Raw genomic sequence first — 19853 nt, 5'->3', positions numbered from 1 at the left:
GGATTATCACGTTATCCCCATGTTCCAGGGCTTCCCTGCCTCGGCTTTTCCAGACAAACGAGCGCTCCACCCTGCCTGATTCCTTCAGTTTGCCTGGAAGGACTCTCCCTTCTTGCCCTGCGGGCCGGACTCTCGTTACCCTCCCACTCTGGCGCCCTTGAAGGCTGTGCCAAGGAGGGCGGCCCGGCCCAGGGCGCAGTGAGCTGGCACCACTGGGCTGCCTCTGCCTCCCGCCCTGTGCGGCTGTGGGCCTGCGGCGGGCAGTACCCCACCCTTTGGCTGGGGCAGAGGAGCCTTGGAGACTTGCTTTCATCCCAGCCCTGTCTGGGAAAGCTCCTGAACCTGCTCTGCGTCCAGGAGCAGAGGGGAATCCACAGCAAAGCTGAGCGCTGGTTTGCCTCAAGCGCTTCCCGTACGCGGGCTGGTGTCAAACACCCAAATGCCTTAATCAAATTGTGCCCGTGTGAAATAAGCATCCACATCACACCTGCGATGGCTGCAGAATCAAATCGGCTTTCGGAGGGACACTTTGGGGTTAAACCTCCCAGAAAACCTCCCAAGCGCAAACCAAGTGCCACCAGACCAGTGACACTGACAAATAATCGAGACACACAAAACACCTCTGTCCCTCACAGCCTCATTGCAACATCAACTTTAAAGCCTGATGGGAGCATCCCTAATTGTTTTGTTACTGGTCATTTGAGCAAAGGAAGCTGAGAAGAGAGTGGAAGCAAAGCCCAGGGCTGGAAAATGGAAATGACTGTGAGGAAAGGAATGTGGAGCTTCACAATAACTGGGGGGGGAGAAGAGCACAGAGGAGAGAGAAGGAGGAAGACCTGGGGGGTGAATCTCAGCGACAGGACCACACAGATTGCTGCAGAGCACGGTGCATGGCACAGGCAGCTCCTTGGCGGTCTCTGATCGGGCATCGTACGGCCCCCGGCTGACACTGCTGGGCACAGCGCTGCCTTCCCCTGCCCGGGGCCAGAACCTCAGACACAGCTTTCACCAAGATGAGTCTAACACGTCTGCTGAGCTCTGGCCCCAGGACAGCACTCCATGCCAACGTGAGAGCCCTGAAGATGTCTCTGGCTGAGCCGGCATCTGCGTGCAAGGGTGGCCGGTGTAAAAGCCTCCGTGCCCAGCTCAGTGAGCGTGCGTGCGTGGAGTCTCCCAGTGCTGATTGCTGGATTTCACTCTCCCAGCGGAGGCAGTGGGTCGGGGTGATGCCCACAGTGTTGGGGCTTGGAAATGATAAATATGTTTAGGCAGCCAAATAATCCAACTCTGCCTAAACCTGAAGAGTGACAGCAGCAGCCTCCTGCCCTGTAATAATGCCTGCGAGCACCTTCTTCTCCCCCTGCAGAAGCCAAGAGGGGACCCTGCAGTGTCCCCCCAGGTCTCTCTGGAGCAGACACACTGTGGGTCTTCCCAGTGGAGCCGCTGGCCAGCCGGCTGCCCCAGCAGATGCTGCAGCCTGGCAGCCACCGCACGGGCCCCGTGGTCAGGGGCTCTACGTGTGCGCAGAGAAAGGGAGGGACAATCCCGGATGTGAAGGATTTACAGCCCTGGCAGACGCTCGTCACAGGAGATAGCGTCGTCTGTAATTTAAACAGTGCAGTCTGAGCCCGAGACTTGCCAGCCATCGAACACAGCGCGGCTGAGGCGCGAGCCAAAGGCAGAGCCCCCGAGGCCCCGAAGCGTGGTCCACCTGCCCAAAAGGGCTTTCAGGAGGGCAGGCCAGGCCCTGGCATCCTCCCCTCCCCAGGAACGTGGGCCTGGGATGTGCTTTTCTCTTGCCAGGGAAGGGAGGAGACACCGGTGTTTTCCTCTAGTCCACCCCGGGAAGCAGCAAAGGGCCAGCGGGACGCACGTCGTTCAGCAGCCGCCTGGCAGTCCCAAAGCCTGGGCTGGGGGTGGGAGAACTGCGAGCCCCTCACAAAAGCAGCAGCAGCTGTCACCGCGGAAGTCACGATCCCAAGCTCTGCCCACTCCCAAAGCCCCGTTCTCCTGCACAGGGAGGGTAACGCTAGGGATGGTTTGCAGAGACCAGCTGCAGGCTCACATCTTCGCTGTTTCATTGCTCACATCTACTTTTTTATTCACTCCAGGTAACTTCAGGGGAGATATTACTCGGGAGTAATTAAATCACTTGCACCCTGGTTTATGATTTAACTTAGTCACTCTGGCTAAGCTGATACGGATCTCATTTCATACCTTGCAATTAATTGTGTATTTAGTAGGCACAGTCAATTCATCCAGCTTATAAATGTGGAAGGAAGGAACATATAAACCAGACCTGGACTTCCAAAGGTAGAAGCTGTCAGCTCAGGAGCTGCCCCTCTGGCATTTTTAACGCGTATTATTTACATACTGGAAAAAAGCCAACCAAAACCTCTCCTAAGACATTTCTCCCTTACTTACAGAACAAAGGCTACTGCCTTATGAAAATGAATAATTAAATTCTGAGGTTTGGGCATCTTCATTTATTGCTGAGAACTTGGCATCATCACCTTTCCAGATTTGGGGAAAATGAGAATAAAAGTCAATATAAAATGAGTCACAAAAATTAGATTACATTAGCTTGTTTATCCCAAACCGCCTCTTTGGAGAAAGGACAGATCCTTGCATGCTCTGCGCAGAATATGACGAAGTTGATACTTTCCAATCTTGGCAGTTTTTATAAACTCCCCTCCCTTTTTAAGATCATTACAATTAGCATTCAAAGAATGTCGTGAATCTGCTCTTAACTACCAATCAAGCCAGTTTAATTAACCAGTGAAATTAACCAGGTTGAGTGCTAGGTATTTAAATGGATCGAAAGAAAAAATGTTTGGATTACTACAACAGGACTTCTACTAGTCTGAAGGATCCTAAAATGGAGCGATGGTGTTTAATGTATGCAGCAGTATTGCTGAAAGGCGTTCCAGTGTAAACAACCTGTGTGGGTAAGTTCCACAATAGAAAATTAAAAGGGGAAAAAAAAACCCAAAGTAGTAGTCGGTTTAATTTATTTAACATTTCTTTATGGAAAAAAAAGAAAAAAAAAAGAACTCAATACAGAATTCATCATGTTTAACAGTTTGTCATTTCTGTGAGCGTAAATCTTTCTAGACATTGCTGTAATATTTTCTTGCCGGGCACTGGAAGTTCTGCCCCTTTGTATGGGGGCAGTTGGCATGCACGGGTATTGTCTGCTCGCAGGCAGAATGCAGGGATGCGCGGTGCAGTGCAGCGCTGCGCTGGAGGATGACGCCTTTAAGGTTGGCAAATATCGCCAATTAGGGCAGACACACACAATTCATCTTAAATGTTACGTGTCTTTTGAATCCTGTCGCGTTGGACTATTAAAGGTGTAGACTGAAGAATTACTAATAGTGAAGTCCTATTTAAAAAAAAAAAAAAATAGCATATGTGTTGCGCAGAGGCAGTATTACAGCAAAAGTTATTGGAGGGGGTGGGATGGCCCCTCCGCAGGACCGCGGGAAGGTGCCGAGGCACGGAACACCCGCCTCAAAGAAAATACAGTAGGTCTTCATGTGGGACTTCATGTCAGTGGCTGAAAAATCAATCAAATGACTTGGTAAATGAAAACACCGTTATGTGCCTGCAATGGATTTGGCATTTTACTGGTTATCCTCTCCAAATCGGAAAGCAGATACGTAAATATGGATGTAACCAGAAACGTCTCTTTACCCTTCCCAGTGCAAATCAAATACAGGACAACTGCTCTGCTGCAGGCAACCTGTCTCATTGAAGTTATGCCCTATGTGCAGCGCGTTCAGAAACACCAACCAAATTTAGTTTTTACAAAATAAAACTTAACATGTGTTGATTCAGGTATTTAAGGATTGCAGGACTTTTATAAACAAAAGACGTTGCATAATTCCAAATGTATTTCTGTATTGGCTGAGCTACCTGCTTAAGTGCACCAAGCCCATTACTTCCAGGCTCTCCTCCCAGCACAGACATCTTTCTTCTGGGAAGAAACGTCGGCATCCTTCACTCTCCTGGGGTGCAGTTAAACAGAAACCTGCAGTATCTGTTCAGGACGCAGCAGGTGAAAAATTCCTTAGACGAGTTTTTGACCTCAGCTTAAACCTGTCCAGTTCCTATTGTTGAATCTTATTTCTGCCTCAAGCTTCATTCACTCAAAAATTGTTTTGGACCAATTAAGAAATAGCAAGGCACATCAAATCAAGTAAGTTCTTGCTAGGTTTTTATTTATCACTCTTTAGCAGAAGCTTTTAGAGGCTGTCTGCCCTCAGCTGTTGGAACTGTGGCTGGCAAACACTGCTCTTTGCAGTCTTTTCTTCCCTCCTTCATGTTTTTCTCCTTAAAAAGAGAGTTGCTGCTTTTCAAACTCAGTGTACAACCTCAGCAGCAAAGGAGGCCAACGCTGCTCTTAGTCGAAGCGTCAGCCCTGGGGCTTTCCCAGTTCTCACTCTGCACTTGGGCATCTTTGTGGCTTCGTTTTGCCAGTACTTCTGCCAGCTTTGGCAGCCTTTACCATGGGAGCCTATGACTGGGAACCCTACACTGCACCTGTCAGTACATGACAACAACGCCTCCGTTATTTCTCCACGTCCATTGTTAAAGCTTGTATTGACCACAGAAACTACCAGAAGTGTTTCGTTGCTCTTTGCAGCTGGATGCTAATTGTAATGACTCTCCAAGTCAATGGACTTTGCAAAACACTTAATTCAGGGAACAACTGTATGGACACAGTCCTTCCCAGCAAGAGAAGGGCCAAGCCTGTGTGACAACTGCTGGAAGCTTAAGGCCTAAATAAGAGGCAGACAATTCAAGGGATTTCTCATTAATCTCTAACTTTTATATAAATGTATGTATTTTTATCCAGTAATTAGAAATATGCACCATTTTGTCCAAAGGTGAAAAAGTTCCATTTCCTCCATTTTAGATGTTTCGATATTAGAATCATAGAGTGGTTAGAGTTGGAATGGATGTTAAAGATCATCCAGTCCCACCCCCCTGCCCTAGGTTGGGACACCTCCCACCAGCCCAGGTTGCTCCAAGCCCCGTCCAACCTGGCCTTGAACACCTCCAGGGATGGGGCAGCCACAGCTTCTTTGGGCAACCTGTGCCAGGGGCTCACCACCCTCACAGGAAAGAATTTCTTCCTGATACCTAATCTGAATCTCCCCTTGTTGAGTGTAAAACCCTCCCCCCCTTGTCCCATCGCTCCCCTCCCTGATCAAGAGTCCCTCCCCAGCTCTCCTGTAGCCCCTTTAGGCACTGGAAGGGGCTCTAAGGTCTCCCTGGAGCCTTCTCTTGTCCAGGCTGAACAACCCCAACTCTCTCAGCCTGTCCTCACAGGAGAAGCTCAAAACTTTCCCAGGAAATACTCTACAACAGATGTATCTTTTCTACTCTCAAATTACCTGCCTTTCTAAAGTGCTTTTAAGACAGTTAACATTTAACATTTAATATGAATGTAGTAATCACACCTTTACATGTTAGGACAGTGGGCAAGTCCTATTGATAATGCATTTAATTCTAGAAATTGTATTGTTGGAACTCACTGAATGCACAACTGGAGATACTAATAAGTGGAAGAAAATGGAAACGTATCTAGGATTAAAGCTTCACATGGGGACTGCACTGAAAAGACTGAAGAAAACAAACTACATGAAAATTCAAATATTTGTTTCTCTCTGATACAGGCACTAAGAAATGAATAGCACCAGTCACTGAAAGATAGAGGGAATCAATTGCTCTCAAGAAAATGCATTACATGCTAAAAATACAGAATAAAACCACACAGCATCAAAAGGATCATGGAAGACAGACAATTGATAGTTTTGAAAAAAATGATGACAACGTGTAACATCTACAAGGTATGCAGACATCCCTTGGAAGTTTTATATATGCTATATATATTTCAAAGTACACACAAACTGCCTGTTTGGCAGGTTGAGAAAATAGGAATACATCTTGGGAAGGTCATGAAGAAAAAAAAAAAAAAAAACACAAAAGGAAAACAAGAGTTATTTACATTCAATAATTCAGTAGCCTTTAACATCTCTATATACATACATACTCTTTCTATATATGTACAGACTGCGATGGGATCTGAACGGAGCTTAATCCAAATGCAAACAAAAAATACAAAAACCTCTCTGTAATTCACTTGACAAACGTTTACAGGTTGCAGAGCTTTCTTCATTTACAAAGGAAATACCATGCACTGACTAGACAACCAGCATCTTTGGGGAACTTTAAGTCCTTACAAGAGGTGTGTGCTCCCAACAGACCATACAGTGATTGGAAAAAAATTGAAAATTTGCTGTGCAGAGGGGAGGTTTCGTGGGTTATAATTGCATTTACTGTGTCAGACATATCTTAAGTATCAAACTAGTTAACAAGTAAAAATTTTGTTGCTGTAAAGGGACAGTTTAAAAAAAGAAACCCCCAAATTTTATCCCTTCAATGCCCAAGTCAACTTAAATATGTATCTTCTACATCACGCTTCCCAAACTCCCACAGTACAGGAATTGCTACTACTCTACGCTGAGCTTTGCCCCTGTTTGCAGCGACATCTATCCTTTATAAATTTTATATCCATTACAGATGGCGATTTGTATGAAGCAGATCAATGCCCCACACATAGGAAAAATACAGAGACCATTCTTGCCTAGACCGGTCATTTATATGACATGACAATTAGCCTCTCCTTTTTCCTCCCTGCGAGGATGTTTGTCTTATGGGCAGTGCTGCAAGAGGACACTGTTCCTTATCCCAGCCCCAGAGCCATTTGTATTCCTTCTCTCCCCCAAGCTTTATCAGCAGCTCATGCAAGGAACAAACCACTACAAAAAAAAAAAAAAAAAAAAAAACACACCACCACACACACACCCCAACTACCCAGCAGGAGTTTTCAGGAGAAAAATGTTTCTATAGCTTTTTTTTAAACAATTAACCTTCCAGAGCATTGGATGCAGACAGGTTAGTAAGCGAATGACAAAGCCAAAGCATGGATGGTGGCATGGAGCAGAGAACAGCCAAAGGAGAGCAAGTGGGGGAAAGGACTTCTGGAATGGGAGCAGTTCTTATGGATCTTATAAGTACTGTCAGTTTTTTTCCCCTCCAGGGGACACAAGTCCATGGGAAGTTTAAAAAGGGTGTGAGTGAACAGCATATGCTATATACACATATATAAAATAAAATAGTATGGTTTGGTTATCTATAGAGAATAGCCAGTTCAGTATTTACTCATCCCAACCACCAAAGTGAGCCCAGCAGGCTAAGAAGAACACTTAGGAACTGAAGTATATTTAAATAATGACGCCTTAAAAAAAAAATAGAAAAAAAAAAATCATTATTTGTGAACCTACCACTTCTAGAACCACCTTACTGAGGATTAAGATCTAAAAATGTTACCATCTCAGATGGCAGAAGTTTCCACACCAAATAATAATTAAAAAAAAAAGACAGTGAACTGCAGACACAGCTTGCCGTTACTGGCAATTTGGTTCCCTGTCTGTTGCAATAGTAATCTGTCAACATACTTCTCAAAATCCCATTCCTTCTCCTGGAAAGGATGCCAAATACATCCAACAGTGGGTATGAAACACATGAACATCCTCCCCCACACCCTGTCTGTGGTCTATGGTTTTGCAGGGCATGATCAGCTCCTACTGGTATCGCAGTGCTCAGGAAAGATTCCCTTCACTACCAGAATGTTAAAAACTCCCAACACACCTACCACCTGCATTACAAGTACTTTACAGTGATGTAGCAGGCGCTGCAGCAAGAGGGAGCATGCTGATTTAGTCTAGATTTGTATTTCCCGTTAGTCACAAGCATGTGCAGGGGGATTCATCCCCTCGACCATTTCAGACGGGTGCCACAGAGAGCAGGCAGGCACCCTTCCCCGACAGACAGGTGCTCTGTGACCGCACTGGGGTGCCGGCACAGGCAGCGTTAACAGAAGCGCAAGCAGCATAATTCACGTAAGGGAGCTCGCTTCAGCCCAACGTTGTGGAACTTCTGGCCCCGTTACTTAAGAAAAACTCTGACACTTGAATCCTGCTCACCGAGTGTTTACAGAAGTGACACAGCTACAGAGGATTGCTGCTCTAAGGCTGTCAGGTGAACCTTACTTAAAACATGCATCAAGGTTTAAACACAGTTTCCTTCTTGCCTCACTAATGAGTTCAACTGAAATAGTTGGACTACGAGACAGAAGCCAGGTTAAAACAGACTGGAACATGCCAAGTCCTGTCAAATTCCAATTGTACAGACTTGTTAGTTTTTTTGGAATACAGTGATTGCCTAAACAAGACTCCACTTCTTGTTAGTACAATAACTTTTATTTGACATCTACAAGATCGTTATCTTGTAGGTTTTTTTGGACAGGTTTATACAATCTCAATTTTTCAATAGTGCAACCTGTGCAAGCAAGAAATGACAAACATTGTCCTTCACTTTCTTATAAACATCTACTATTATAGGCAAAACAAAACTTACCCATATTATAGATAAGTGACTATTCACATTTGTACATTACAATTTCTTTTAAACAGCTCCAGATAAACTCTACAATGTCTTACAACATATTAAACAGTATTCAAGTTACTGGGTAACAGAAACAGCACATACAGCGGAACCCTCAAGTGTTTCCCATTCTCTAATTTACAGCTCAAGTAAGGTTTCATCTTACAAGTGACAAATTAAATTACATTAATGAAGTAAAAAATATAAGATTGTATGCGAGATGGAAGTGAATTTGCACTTAAGTTTCCATAACCACCTCGGATTAAGGAAATGCTTCAATTTAAGGAAAATAGGCATCCAGCCATCTTTGCAGTACACATTAGGAATACCATTAATACATTAAAAATGAACTAATTTTAATTTAAGATGTTTATCACAAAAAGAACATGTTGTAGACTCAAATATATAACCCCCAGGAGAGAACCAGAAAAAATGCAACACCTGGGTATAAACACTATAAAAATGCAATAACCAATGCTGTACAACTAAGATTGTGTTTCTCTCTGAATTCCTGTCCTGTGTGTTTATCTTGTCCATGCCCGTTTCCAAAGACATGCACTGTCAAACAGAAACTGGGAAGGAACCTGAATGCATGATGTGCAACCTCTAGGTTTCATGCTTTTATAAACTCATAAATCGAAGAGAAAAACCCAATATATATTTTCTATATATATACTCAATACATGCATTCAAGGATATCTCCCACAGCAATGGCATTGATGCACTGCGTTAAACCCTGAGCACTGTATGACAAGATAAAAATAAAGCCTGCTTGGGGATTTTCAAGCATTTTCAAACAAATTGTGGTTTATAGCTTAAAAGGCCAAAAGTAAAAGCAAACAGGAAGCACTACAGAGAGCATAAGGAAAGACAGATGCACCACCATAAACAACTGCTGGCTTTCAGTTCTACCAACCTTTTTAAGATCTTTATTCCCAAAGTATTTGAGAGCACACAACTGAACTGAAAAAGTTAATATTTCTTTGGAATCTGTCCCTGATTTTTATGCAAGTGATATGCTTTTACAGCCTTTTCCTCAAACACCAAAGTCAACACCTGGAGTTCATCCTCTTATGCATTGTTGAAATTGGTGATGCTCTGTGGGTGATGCTGCTGCCATATCTGCTGCTGTTGTACTGCGAGCTGTTGAGACTGGTCTGACGTTGACAGGAGGTTTACAAGGGGCGATACACAATTTGCGGGAATGATCAAACCTGAAAACAGCAAAAAAGCAATTGTTTCAGAAGCATGCAAACAATGTGTTCATGAAAACCTCAGGCTGATGATTCCACCATTGAAGTTATGCAACTGTCAGTGACCATTTCCAATGTCAAGTCTAATCGAGCACAGCTACAAGTTCTGCTTCTCATTAAGAGGTCTATCTTCAGAAATCACTAGATCCTTTAGGTCATGAAGCAACAGAAAGTTGCCATTTTGCTCCTGAAGACAAATTTTATTCTTGTTTTATGGGGCAGCAGGTAACATAAGACATCACCTATTTTTCCTTTAGTTTCACAGAAGTTACACCACCGCGAGAGTTTAAACATGCAAAACCTAGTTTCAACATCTTAGAAAACTGTTACTGGAGTAGGAGCTGCCATGATATTGCACATCCACAGGAAGTCCATGTTTTTAAAAAAAAAAAATAAAAATGGAGACTTCAGCCTCTGAGGTACCTGCTATGAGGTCTTCATGAAGAAGTTTAGTGACAAGAAATAACATAGTCATCTTGCAGTCATTACAAACATACAATTTTCAGTAGCTCAAAACCCATGAAAACAACCATTTCAAGGGCTTAGTATTCTTTGTCAGAAGTGGGGTAAAAAAACTGGAGTCCTTATGGTTTCAAAGGTAGCTTGGTTGGAACAGGCCAAATATGACATTTTTGTTCCTAGTAAATCAAAAGAACTGGGAGAATAAGTGTTCCAAAGCCTGGCTGGAAAAGAAAAAAAAAAAATTCTTCCCTCTTTAGCCTGGCTCAAAACAGTGTTTGTAGTACAAATATGGATTTCAACAGTTGTATCTCTGCCCCCCCAACATACACACCAGCCTTTTCTCTTGTAAGCATCTCTATAAAGTCCCCGACATGATTGCCAACATGACGTGACCTGTAAGTCACAACTAACTTAAAATCAAGGAACAGACAAGCCACTTACCTACGATCCTCTGCCCATCTTCTGTTCTTAGACGAACTATCTGCATTTTCACATTTGTACCACTCACAGAGGCTAGAACGCCTTCTACTTTTGTCCAGACGCTCAATACTGAACCACACAAGACATAGTAAGTTCGACAGCGGAGTCCCACTTCACAAACTAATCCCAAGCCTGCCTTCTTACAATTGCCTCTCCTACAGTAGAGAGAGAAAAAAAAACACTTTCAAAACAATTCTGCAAACAGAAACTATCCAATTCAATTAAAAATGAGACTTGAGGTTACTTAACATGTATTTAGAGTTCAGAGAGGGCTGCAAGTACAAGCAGGGGAAGGATACTTTATCCACAGCATGCCTCTCTAATGGTAAAGCTTTGAGAAGTGTTGGCCTATTTAGGAGCAGATCTTAAAAATTTACAGACAGAGCTTTAAGTCAAAGATACCATTCATGTAAATCACCTGAGAACCTGAACATGTTACATATGAAACTGGTATTTGACCAGTGTATTGCAGAAGCTCCGATGTCAATCTGAAACTTCTACCAGTTATGCTGTTCCTCAGGAATACGACATCAGCTCCTGAGTTCAGACACAGAAAAGGTAGCACAAGAACAGCTGTTTCTGACATCTATCTCTTCTCTACATGAAGTATAAATATTTTCCCCCACACATAACATTAGAACTATCCTACCACAATAACAGAACAGGTCAAGACACAAAGCACAAGCTACTCCTGGGTCATTTATACCTCTATTGGAGTGCAAGTTATACACTAGCATTCATCTAATATATCAGGACTTTATGGGCAAGCGCACAGCTTCATGTTTCCACTCAAAGGTTGGGTCATTTGACTGGTCATAGGACAATTTTTCTTAAGCAAGAAACAAGATTTCATATGAATAGCAGATAAACAGAAGTAGTGATAAACCAGTTTAGGTAAACAGTTTAAAGTTAAAGCATGTAAGTGCACAGAAATACTAACCAATAAGCATGGGTGCAGGTATCCGCAGAAGAATTGTACTGCTCTAACCAGTGCGGCAGAGCATCTTCAGAAGGTACCTGGAAAAGTTAAAGTGGGAATAATAATAAAATAAAACACATCAAGACTTGCAAAGAACAGCAGCAACTTGGTCATTACTGTGGAAAAAAGAGGGAGCACCAACATTCTGATGAAGAGAGGTACATTGTCCTATAATTTCAGGCTATTCAATCAAAATGCCATCTCAAAGGATGAGCAAAACGCTTGAACATAGCGGAATCTCCGTAACAATAACAGAATCTCAGAGCTTTTCCAATGATCAACCTGATCTGAGTTTCCTTAAGTTTTTACAAATTCAATACCAGAAAGTTGTTTAAGAGAAGTATTAGATATCTTACCAGCCTCTAAACAAAAGAATCCATTACAGTATTTAAAACGTCATCAGCAAACAGCTGAAGCTTCAGAACCATTGCTTAGAACAACATACTGTACACAGCTTATTATTTAAGGACATGTTTGTACACCTTACCTAGAAGCAAGGCTTTTCCTTGCTAGACCCTAAAACCCCCTCATTTTATTACCACACCACAGATTATTTATATTCAGAAAGCTTTGGGTATAGGAACGCAGAAGCCATGTATATCCACTCAAAAAAAACTAAATACAAGCTCTGCTCCAGAAAAATAAGCCCAGTTAACTTGCTAGATTTATACACAATACCAGAAAAAGAAAGTCCTTCTATTGCTTTTCAAAATTTTCTAAGTTTAGAACTTGCATAATTTCAATGGTTACCTTCTTATATTTCTTTTTCAGGTCTGCACATGTTTCTAGTTTGAGTTGCTTCCCAGTATTTGGTCTGTACACTAAAAAAAGCTTCTTTTTAGGATTCACTTCTTTTACTAGAATAGCAGTTTTCTTGTTATTTCTTATCTGCAAAAGAAAGAAATAAAAAATTTCTTAAGTTTAAACACACCGACAGTATCTACCTGAAGTGATTCGATACACTATTACTCTGTGTTCTTTACAGAGTAATAGTGCGTGTGTAGTAAGACAACCAGTAATAGTACGGACAGCTTTAGAAAACAGTACCACTAATCTGCACTAACCTCACAACTTTTCCTTACAGTGAAAGCATCTGGTTTCTTCATGCAGGTTTAAACAAGAGCTATTAGTTTGGGCTCACATTCCTATCACAAAATATCCGGAGCAGCTAAAAAGGAGTGCTTCATACTTAGTGTCAGAAACAAACTTAACATTAATGTAACTTTGAAAGCATTTTGCAAAACTGAACAGTAATTAATTTGAACAGTAATTTTTTCAGATGAGACAGCATATTTGGTTAGCTCCCCAAGAACAACTCTGAATATAATCCAAGAGACAAAGAATCTTACCTGTAGTGATAAATAAAATCCATCATCTGGACCAGTCTGTTCTGCCCAGATCTTAGTTGCTTCGTCCCAAGACATTCCTCTCTCTACACTGATCTAGAAGAGAGCCATGCAGGGGTATTTAAATGGGAACAGACTTTAAAACAGTTACAGATACAGGAACTAAAGAACCTCAGAACTTAATATTGACCAGTGAAAGGCCTGGAACCTCCCCTCACTCAGCACATGCTTAGCCAATTGTCGTATTTTAAAAACTTATTGGCAAGCAAGTTTTATTACTTCATACAAAGAAGATACAGAATTAACTTACTGTGTATAGTTCTACATGTCCAGAGGTAGAATATCCGGGAGTTAAAAACTTCTTAACGTCTGCCTTCCTTACTTTCTCATCCCCAGAGCCCAAATCTTAAAAGGAAAGGATAGAGTTATTCTGCGTGTCTGTTCTTACTTCAGTACAAGAGTACCGAGAAATTGATTTACTTACCTAAGATGCCCATATCGTATCTTCCATTCTTTTTAGCATTTTGAATAACTGCATTTAACGTGTCAGAAAAGTACTGGAATAAAGCATTCTGCTGATGTACTTCCATACCGAGAATTCTATTCAGAAATTTCCCTATATTGTTATAATCTTAAAAAGAATAAGAAATACACGTTAGGTGAACAAAGATTAAGATTGATGGCAACAAGCTTTCCATCAGCATTCAAAAAGTCTCAAAGAGACTACTTAAATGCATTCTTCCAGAAATGAGGAAAATGTTTGGAAGTTCCCCAAAAAAAGTCACTTTGACAGTTACAACTTCAGTTGTGTTGCTAGGAATCCACTATCATGATACATGATATTCCTAGCAACATTCTAAAGATACATTAAAACACACATTAAACACACAAATACCTTTATCAAGTGTTAGTATTCCAGATCTGTCTTCTACATTTATCAAGCCTACACCAATCAATCCCTGACGAACATCTAGGAAAAAGAAACAAGTTAAATCATAGCTGCTTTGTCATCTAAAAATAAACCAAAGTAACAGCTTGTTTAGCCATCTTGTTTCAGGATCCAATTCCAAAACTTCTGACACCCCTCAAATACATTGCAAGCAATGTTTATCTAATACAATAATAAGCAAAAGAGAACTTTGCCTTCTGCCCTTCAAGGAAGCACAGGCAGGGAAAGCTACTAACGGCACTACACATGAGCCCAGAGGAGAAAAAGATATTGCAACACATAACGGGAAAATAAGGTTCAAAAACTGTATGTAATACTTTGGCCAAACAGATATAGATCATGCCTTATGTTGAGAGAGTTCTCATATCTTGTTTCATACGTGAACTTCAACATTCAAGCAAGGTGCATAGGGATAACTTCCGGTGAGAGTCTGTCTGGGCCAGCTGATTGGTTTAAATAGTAACAGTGTTTTCTAGCTCTAAAATGATTTGCATTTGCTGCACAATGGAGAACAGTCAAAAGGTAGCTATTGCATCCAGGGAATTATCCTTACCTTTGAAGAAGTCTCCAGGAAAATCAGGAGGAGGTGAGACCATTGGGGAGTCTAAGTTCACAATGGATTTCATAACAATCTCTAAAGCATTTCTGCCATACTGCATAAGAAAAAGAAAGTTGCTCTAACAATGTGCTCCAGTGTTTGTGCCTCAGCTGCAAGCACACATCACTTAACAAGCATTTGTAATTCACAATAAAACGTTTTTCTCTGCAATAGTAAAGGGAACTGGTTATTAGCTTTTCAATTATAAACCATACTATATAAACAGCCCAGTCTTAATTTTTAAGTAGAATTTCCACATTAATCTTTCAGTTGTGACTGAAAGGACACATACCATTTATTTAAGGACTTGGATTGTTAGCAAATGCAGAAAAGTAATTTACACACATATTTGTGTTCCACACGGCTTTGCAAACAGCGCTAAGAATGTCTACTGGCTAGCTCAGAAAGAGGCCTCCTATCAGGAAGTAATACAGCTAAAAGTAAAACACTTCACAGGAGATGGAAGAAATCTGTCCTCAACAGGTCATTTGTGGAATAAGCACCACAGCATGAGCTTTCAAACAGAAATAGAACCGTCACCTTGTTGTCAAAATTGAATCTGCTGAGGTCTCGAGTTTCTGTAGCCCGTCTGTCACCATGGGTGAGGGCTCCCTGTTAAGAAACACCTTTGTAACTAAATCAAATTTTAAGAAAAAGAAATCTAAGCTATATTTTCTCAAATGAAGGATCAGACTTCTTGAAACAATCTTACCAAGCTCTCCAGTCTTTTTGCAACTATAGATGCAAATCTTTGCTCTCCTGCCAATTCAGAAATTAGGAACACGTACTCTGGAGCAGTCACTTGGTTGGATCTATGAGTTCTTCCTGGATAATTAAGTAGAAGCACGTATGTTAAATGAATTCCACTTCATTGAACAATTCTATTAAATTATGAATTGTGAAGACTACAGAAAAAAATCTAGAACTTAATCCTGCTGAAAATTAGTTTCTGCTGTAGTAGAGCCAATAGACGGTAGTACACAAGTGCTCTAGAGTTGTGGCAACTTTCATAAAGGTACTTGATACATGGAAACACCCCTAAGCTGCAGTCTAAGTTTGTTTGCTAAGTTTCTTTCAAAACTTTCAAGACTATTAACTATGACTATAGACAAAGCTGATTCTGTTCATAGGTAAAGGAGATTGGAAGAGTCTTCAAGAGGTTGCTTAGTCAATCTTACTTTCCATGAATTAGCAGTAAATTCAGTTAATACTACCGAGTTTGCTAGGGGAAGGATACAAAAGTTATTTACCAAACTGCTGTATTGCTCTATCCGCACTCCACGGCAACTCCAGAGTCATATGAACCCTCCGCCTCTGATTCTTAGCTCTGCGGTCTGCTTGCAACGATATACCGGAGCTGGCAGCCTCCGAGATTATGGCAATGTTCTTTTATTAAGAAAGGAGTTGTTAGTTAGCAATAGATCCAAGATCAAGCTTCAGTTTTCAGTTTCTAAGTAAAATTTAGTTTTACAACCACTAACATGAGTCAGGAATGGTTTCACCGTTATTTGGTCTTCCTATCACAAGGAGAGGGGACAGGGAGAGGAGAAAAAAAAAATATGGTTCTCGAACAGATTTTTGAGTGAAAGGAGTGGTTTTCACTTTACTCTTCAGCAGCACCTTTCTGTGCAAATTAAGAAAGGCAGTCTGTTGCAGTCTTGCCATTCCAAAGGGCAGGTTTCTCTGACGGCCTGCGCTTCAGAAAGAAAAGGGGAGGGACACAGGGAGACTTGCTCTGATAGCAACACAGAGAAGACAAAAAGTTGCTGCTAATACTGTATAAGGAAGAGGATACAGCCAGTCTAGTATCTGAATGCATTTGCCTTGAAAGAATGTAAATGTTTGGACTGTGCACAAGTCACTTACAGGAACATGAGTATTTACCCTCAAGTCTAACAACAGACCAACAGAAGTTCCATGCAACAGCTACATTTACTTGATTTGCCCTCTTGTGGTAGCATGTCTCAAACGAACCACAGGAAAGTGGTTTTGTGAATGGAAAATGCTTTCTAACTAGTACTTACTTATAGTACCTAAAAAGTCACTGTGGAATAACAGCAGAGTCACTACTTTAATAACTTAGTGTTACTATGGCATCCAGCAAGCTTTGCTAAATTGTATCTCTTTAAGGACTACCTTATCTCCATCCATGAACCTCTGCTTTTCCGTGATGTTCAGAATTTCAACAGGCACATCGAGTTCAGATCTTGACTCATAAGATATGCTGCCGTCATCATTGCTTACAACTCTGCCTTTGCGGCCTGTCATCTTTAAAAATAAAAGGGAACAAGCTCATTACGGCAATACCAAAATTATTACACGACCAAAAACTTCAAGCAATGCTGCTATTTAATCATGTATCGACCTTAAAACAGAGTTGGTAATTTACTCTGAGTACAAAACTACATTAGAGAACCTGGATTATTTTTTGGTTGATGCCACTATCTGCTATGTGGAACACTTATTTAGAGGTAACTCAGGGAATCAAAAGCATAAAAAGCATATCTGTGTAGAAATGATGTAGTATTATACTACTGTCCATAAGGGATTTACCAAGAGTACTAAGATAATAAGCTAAACTGACAGCTGAGATTGTCGCTGATTTTAACAGTCTTTTAAATCACAATGTTGTTTCTACTCAACAGACAGGTAGCTTAAAGACTTGTTTCAAAAGTTATTGAGTAAGAGAAATAAATCAGGCTTTTCACTATCAGTTTTACTATATAGTTTCTCAAAGTTCATTGCCTACGAAGATGAACTAAAGCTGCTTTCTCTCTCATATACACCAGCTTCCAATTGACTACAGCTAGTTAAGAGAAATATACCACTATAAAGCACAAGAGAAACTAGTATGATTTACCCAACAAGAAGCTATCAGCCTCAGAAATAACCTATTTACCCATTCAGAGCTCTTATCTTGTATTCTAATACTATCTTCACCTTTCTCTTTAATTCAGAGGCATTCAGCAAGAGTAAACTATATTCTTATCCCTGTGAGATTACTGCCTAAAACTGATGGACAAGTTCTCTTTAACACTTAGGTCACATGCAGCCTTGAAGAATGACAACACTGATTTACTGCAGCCAAACAGATAATGTAGGGCTGCAGTAGAAGAAACCATTTTTTTCTAAATATGAATGTCAGCCTACCTCTGCAACATTCTCAGGACCACCCAGTTCATCTATAAGCTCATCCAGTGTATTAGGTGGGAGATCTTCAGCCAGCTTTTCCAGTTTATCAAGCAGTTCTTTTTTCATTTGTTGGGCCCTTTCAACAGCATCCTGACTTGTTACAAAGCTGCTGTTTGTGTTACTGTTTGCTGAAATTTAAGAGAGACTTTAAGATTCAGAATTTCACTGCCTAATTGCCAAGAAAGTGAATCAACATCAAAGAAACTCATTCTTACCTGACGTGTTGGTACTAGAAGTGGTGGTACCAACAGTGGAAGTAAAACAGCTAGGTCGTTTTGATCCAAGACCAGAAGCTAGTAAGGCACTTTGAATAGAATCTGGGTCTATACTTTTCTTCTTTTTCTTGTCTTTATTTTTTTTATGTTCTTTTCTAATTAGCCAGGGATCTAAAGTTAAATAAAATATTTTCAAAAAGTTTCAAGCATTTACTAAAAAGTCTTCCTTTACTATGAAAGACCACATTCTCATTGCAAAAGGTGAGCAAAAGAAGTCTGAACTCCAGTGTGTAAAATCTACTTAAGATGATGTAAATCATTCTAGTACTAATTCCAGTCTCAGTAGAAATAAACTACGTGCTTATCAAACGCTTCTTTTTGGCTCACTGAAACGGTTAGAAAAGACGTTATGCTTACTATCTGCAAGTACAGTTCCTTGCTTGATGAGACACTTAAACTGTCTTACCATCTTCATCATCTTCACTGGATTCATCTCTGAACGGGTTGAAGTCATCATCATCTCCAGAACTCAAAAATCTGGAGCTCTCATTGTCACTTTCCTCATTATCTGAAGCATCAGACTCACTTTCACTCTCATCAGAGCTGCTACCTGCAAGGCCACCTGTTTTGCGAGCTTTTTTGGCTTCTCTGCTTATTTCTTCACCTAATTCCATCACCCCAGGAGAAAAAAAGATTAGTTTAGACCTTGTAGTCTACTTTTGAAGTTTGTTTTACCACCACTACATATAAACTACAAAAATATTCAACTTCTAAAAACAGAACAGTTTAAAGAAACTGATCTAAGTTTCAAGGAAGACCTTTCTCCCAAGATTTACGATCACCTACTATTCAGTAAGAACATAATCAGTTTGAGAAGGGGGGTGGTATTAAGCTTCTCTTTACTGAGCCTCAAGAAAAAGCAATTATTTGTGTGACTGCATCAGGAAGTGGTCTGACATGTACAAGGCATTTTGGGATACAGCCCCATACTAGATCAACCTAATTTTGAGCAAAGTAGTAACCAGAATTTACAGGTTATATTGCTTCAGCAGCATTTTTAAAATCTGTTAATGGAAATTTCTAACAAAAGTCAGAGACTTGTAATGCATGCTCTTTCATAGATGATTGTACTGCATTTACATTCCCATATTTTTTCCAGAGTTCACTCTTAGGCAGCTCTAAAATTTCCATTTTCACTATGGCATTAGTGTAAGAACTTAAGCATTACCTTTCCGTTTCTTTATTTTGTTCTCCTTGCAAGGGCTGTCTCTGGGTGAATTGTTATTACTTTGAGCAGTCAAATCAATTCCCAACAAGCTAAACAGCTTCTTCCTGTCAGGAGCTGGAAAGTGCTTTTCAATAAGAGACTGGAATACTCCTCTGTTTAAGAAAAAAGGGTTCTTCAGTCGAATTTGCATTTATTTAAAGTAGAAAGCTGCAACATTTTAACAGCTTGCTTGACTTCTCTGCAGAATTATTCCTCGTGAATGCTATTACACAAGCACTCTGTATAATTATCACACATATTACTATATTTGTCATCTTCTTAAAAGTAGGATACATTTACTTTACAGTACTGTTACTTGATACCAAAACTAAATTTAACAAGTTACAAGTGGCATTGCTACTGCCATTTTCTTATTGCTCAGAGTTTAAATGACAGATTAACTTAATTTATTAAGATCTTCAGCCAAGGTAGTCTCATCTGATAAAAGAGGGAAGTCGTGATTGTAACTTAATTTGGTATATATGCAGTGTACGCTTGGCAAGTCTTCCCTCCTGCCAGTTTGAGCAGAAGAGAGCACCAGCTGTTCACACCTGAAGACATGGTTTCAGAGTGCCAGTAGAACTAGGCACTAACC

At 40.8% G+C, this 19853-nt stretch overlaps 1 protein-coding gene across 1 annotated transcript in view; it reads right to left on the bottom strand.

Moving 5' to 3' along the window:
- Positions 1-5721: 5721 nt before the first annotated feature.
- SBNO1 (strawberry notch homolog 1) overlaps positions 5722-19853 on the bottom strand; it is a 36195-nt gene continuing 22063 nt past the window's right edge. The window contains exons 16-32 of the mRNA XM_082491595.1: positions 19220-19371; positions 18458-18655; positions 17992-18162; positions 17735-17904; positions 16721-16852; positions 15835-15970; positions 15297-15409; positions 15125-15196; positions 14540-14639; positions 13933-14007; positions 13522-13668; positions 13348-13442; positions 13041-13133; positions 12442-12579; positions 11653-11729; positions 10674-10867; positions 5722-9731 (exon numbers count right to left, since the gene is read on the bottom strand). Coding sequence (XP_082347721.1) covers positions 9589-9731; positions 10674-10867; positions 11653-11729; positions 12442-12579; positions 13041-13133; positions 13348-13442; positions 13522-13668; positions 13933-14007; positions 14540-14639; positions 15125-15196; positions 15297-15409; positions 15835-15970; positions 16721-16852; positions 17735-17904; positions 17992-18162; positions 18458-18655; positions 19220-19371 — 2206 coding nt within the window. The 3' untranslated portion in view covers positions 5722-9588. The remainder of the gene's footprint in view (positions 9732-10673; positions 10868-11652; positions 11730-12441; positions 12580-13040; positions 13134-13347; positions 13443-13521; positions 13669-13932; positions 14008-14539; positions 14640-15124; positions 15197-15296; positions 15410-15834; positions 15971-16720; positions 16853-17734; positions 17905-17991; positions 18163-18457; positions 18656-19219; positions 19372-19853) is intronic.

This window comes from Vanellus vanellus, assembly GCF_965231255.1.
Source record: "Vanellus vanellus genome assembly, chromosome: 16".
NCBI lineage: Eukaryota > Metazoa > Chordata > Aves > Charadriiformes > Charadriidae > Vanellus > Vanellus vanellus.
Note: the sequence above shows the minus strand (reverse complement) of the source record. Positions and strands in the feature narration are given on the sequence as shown.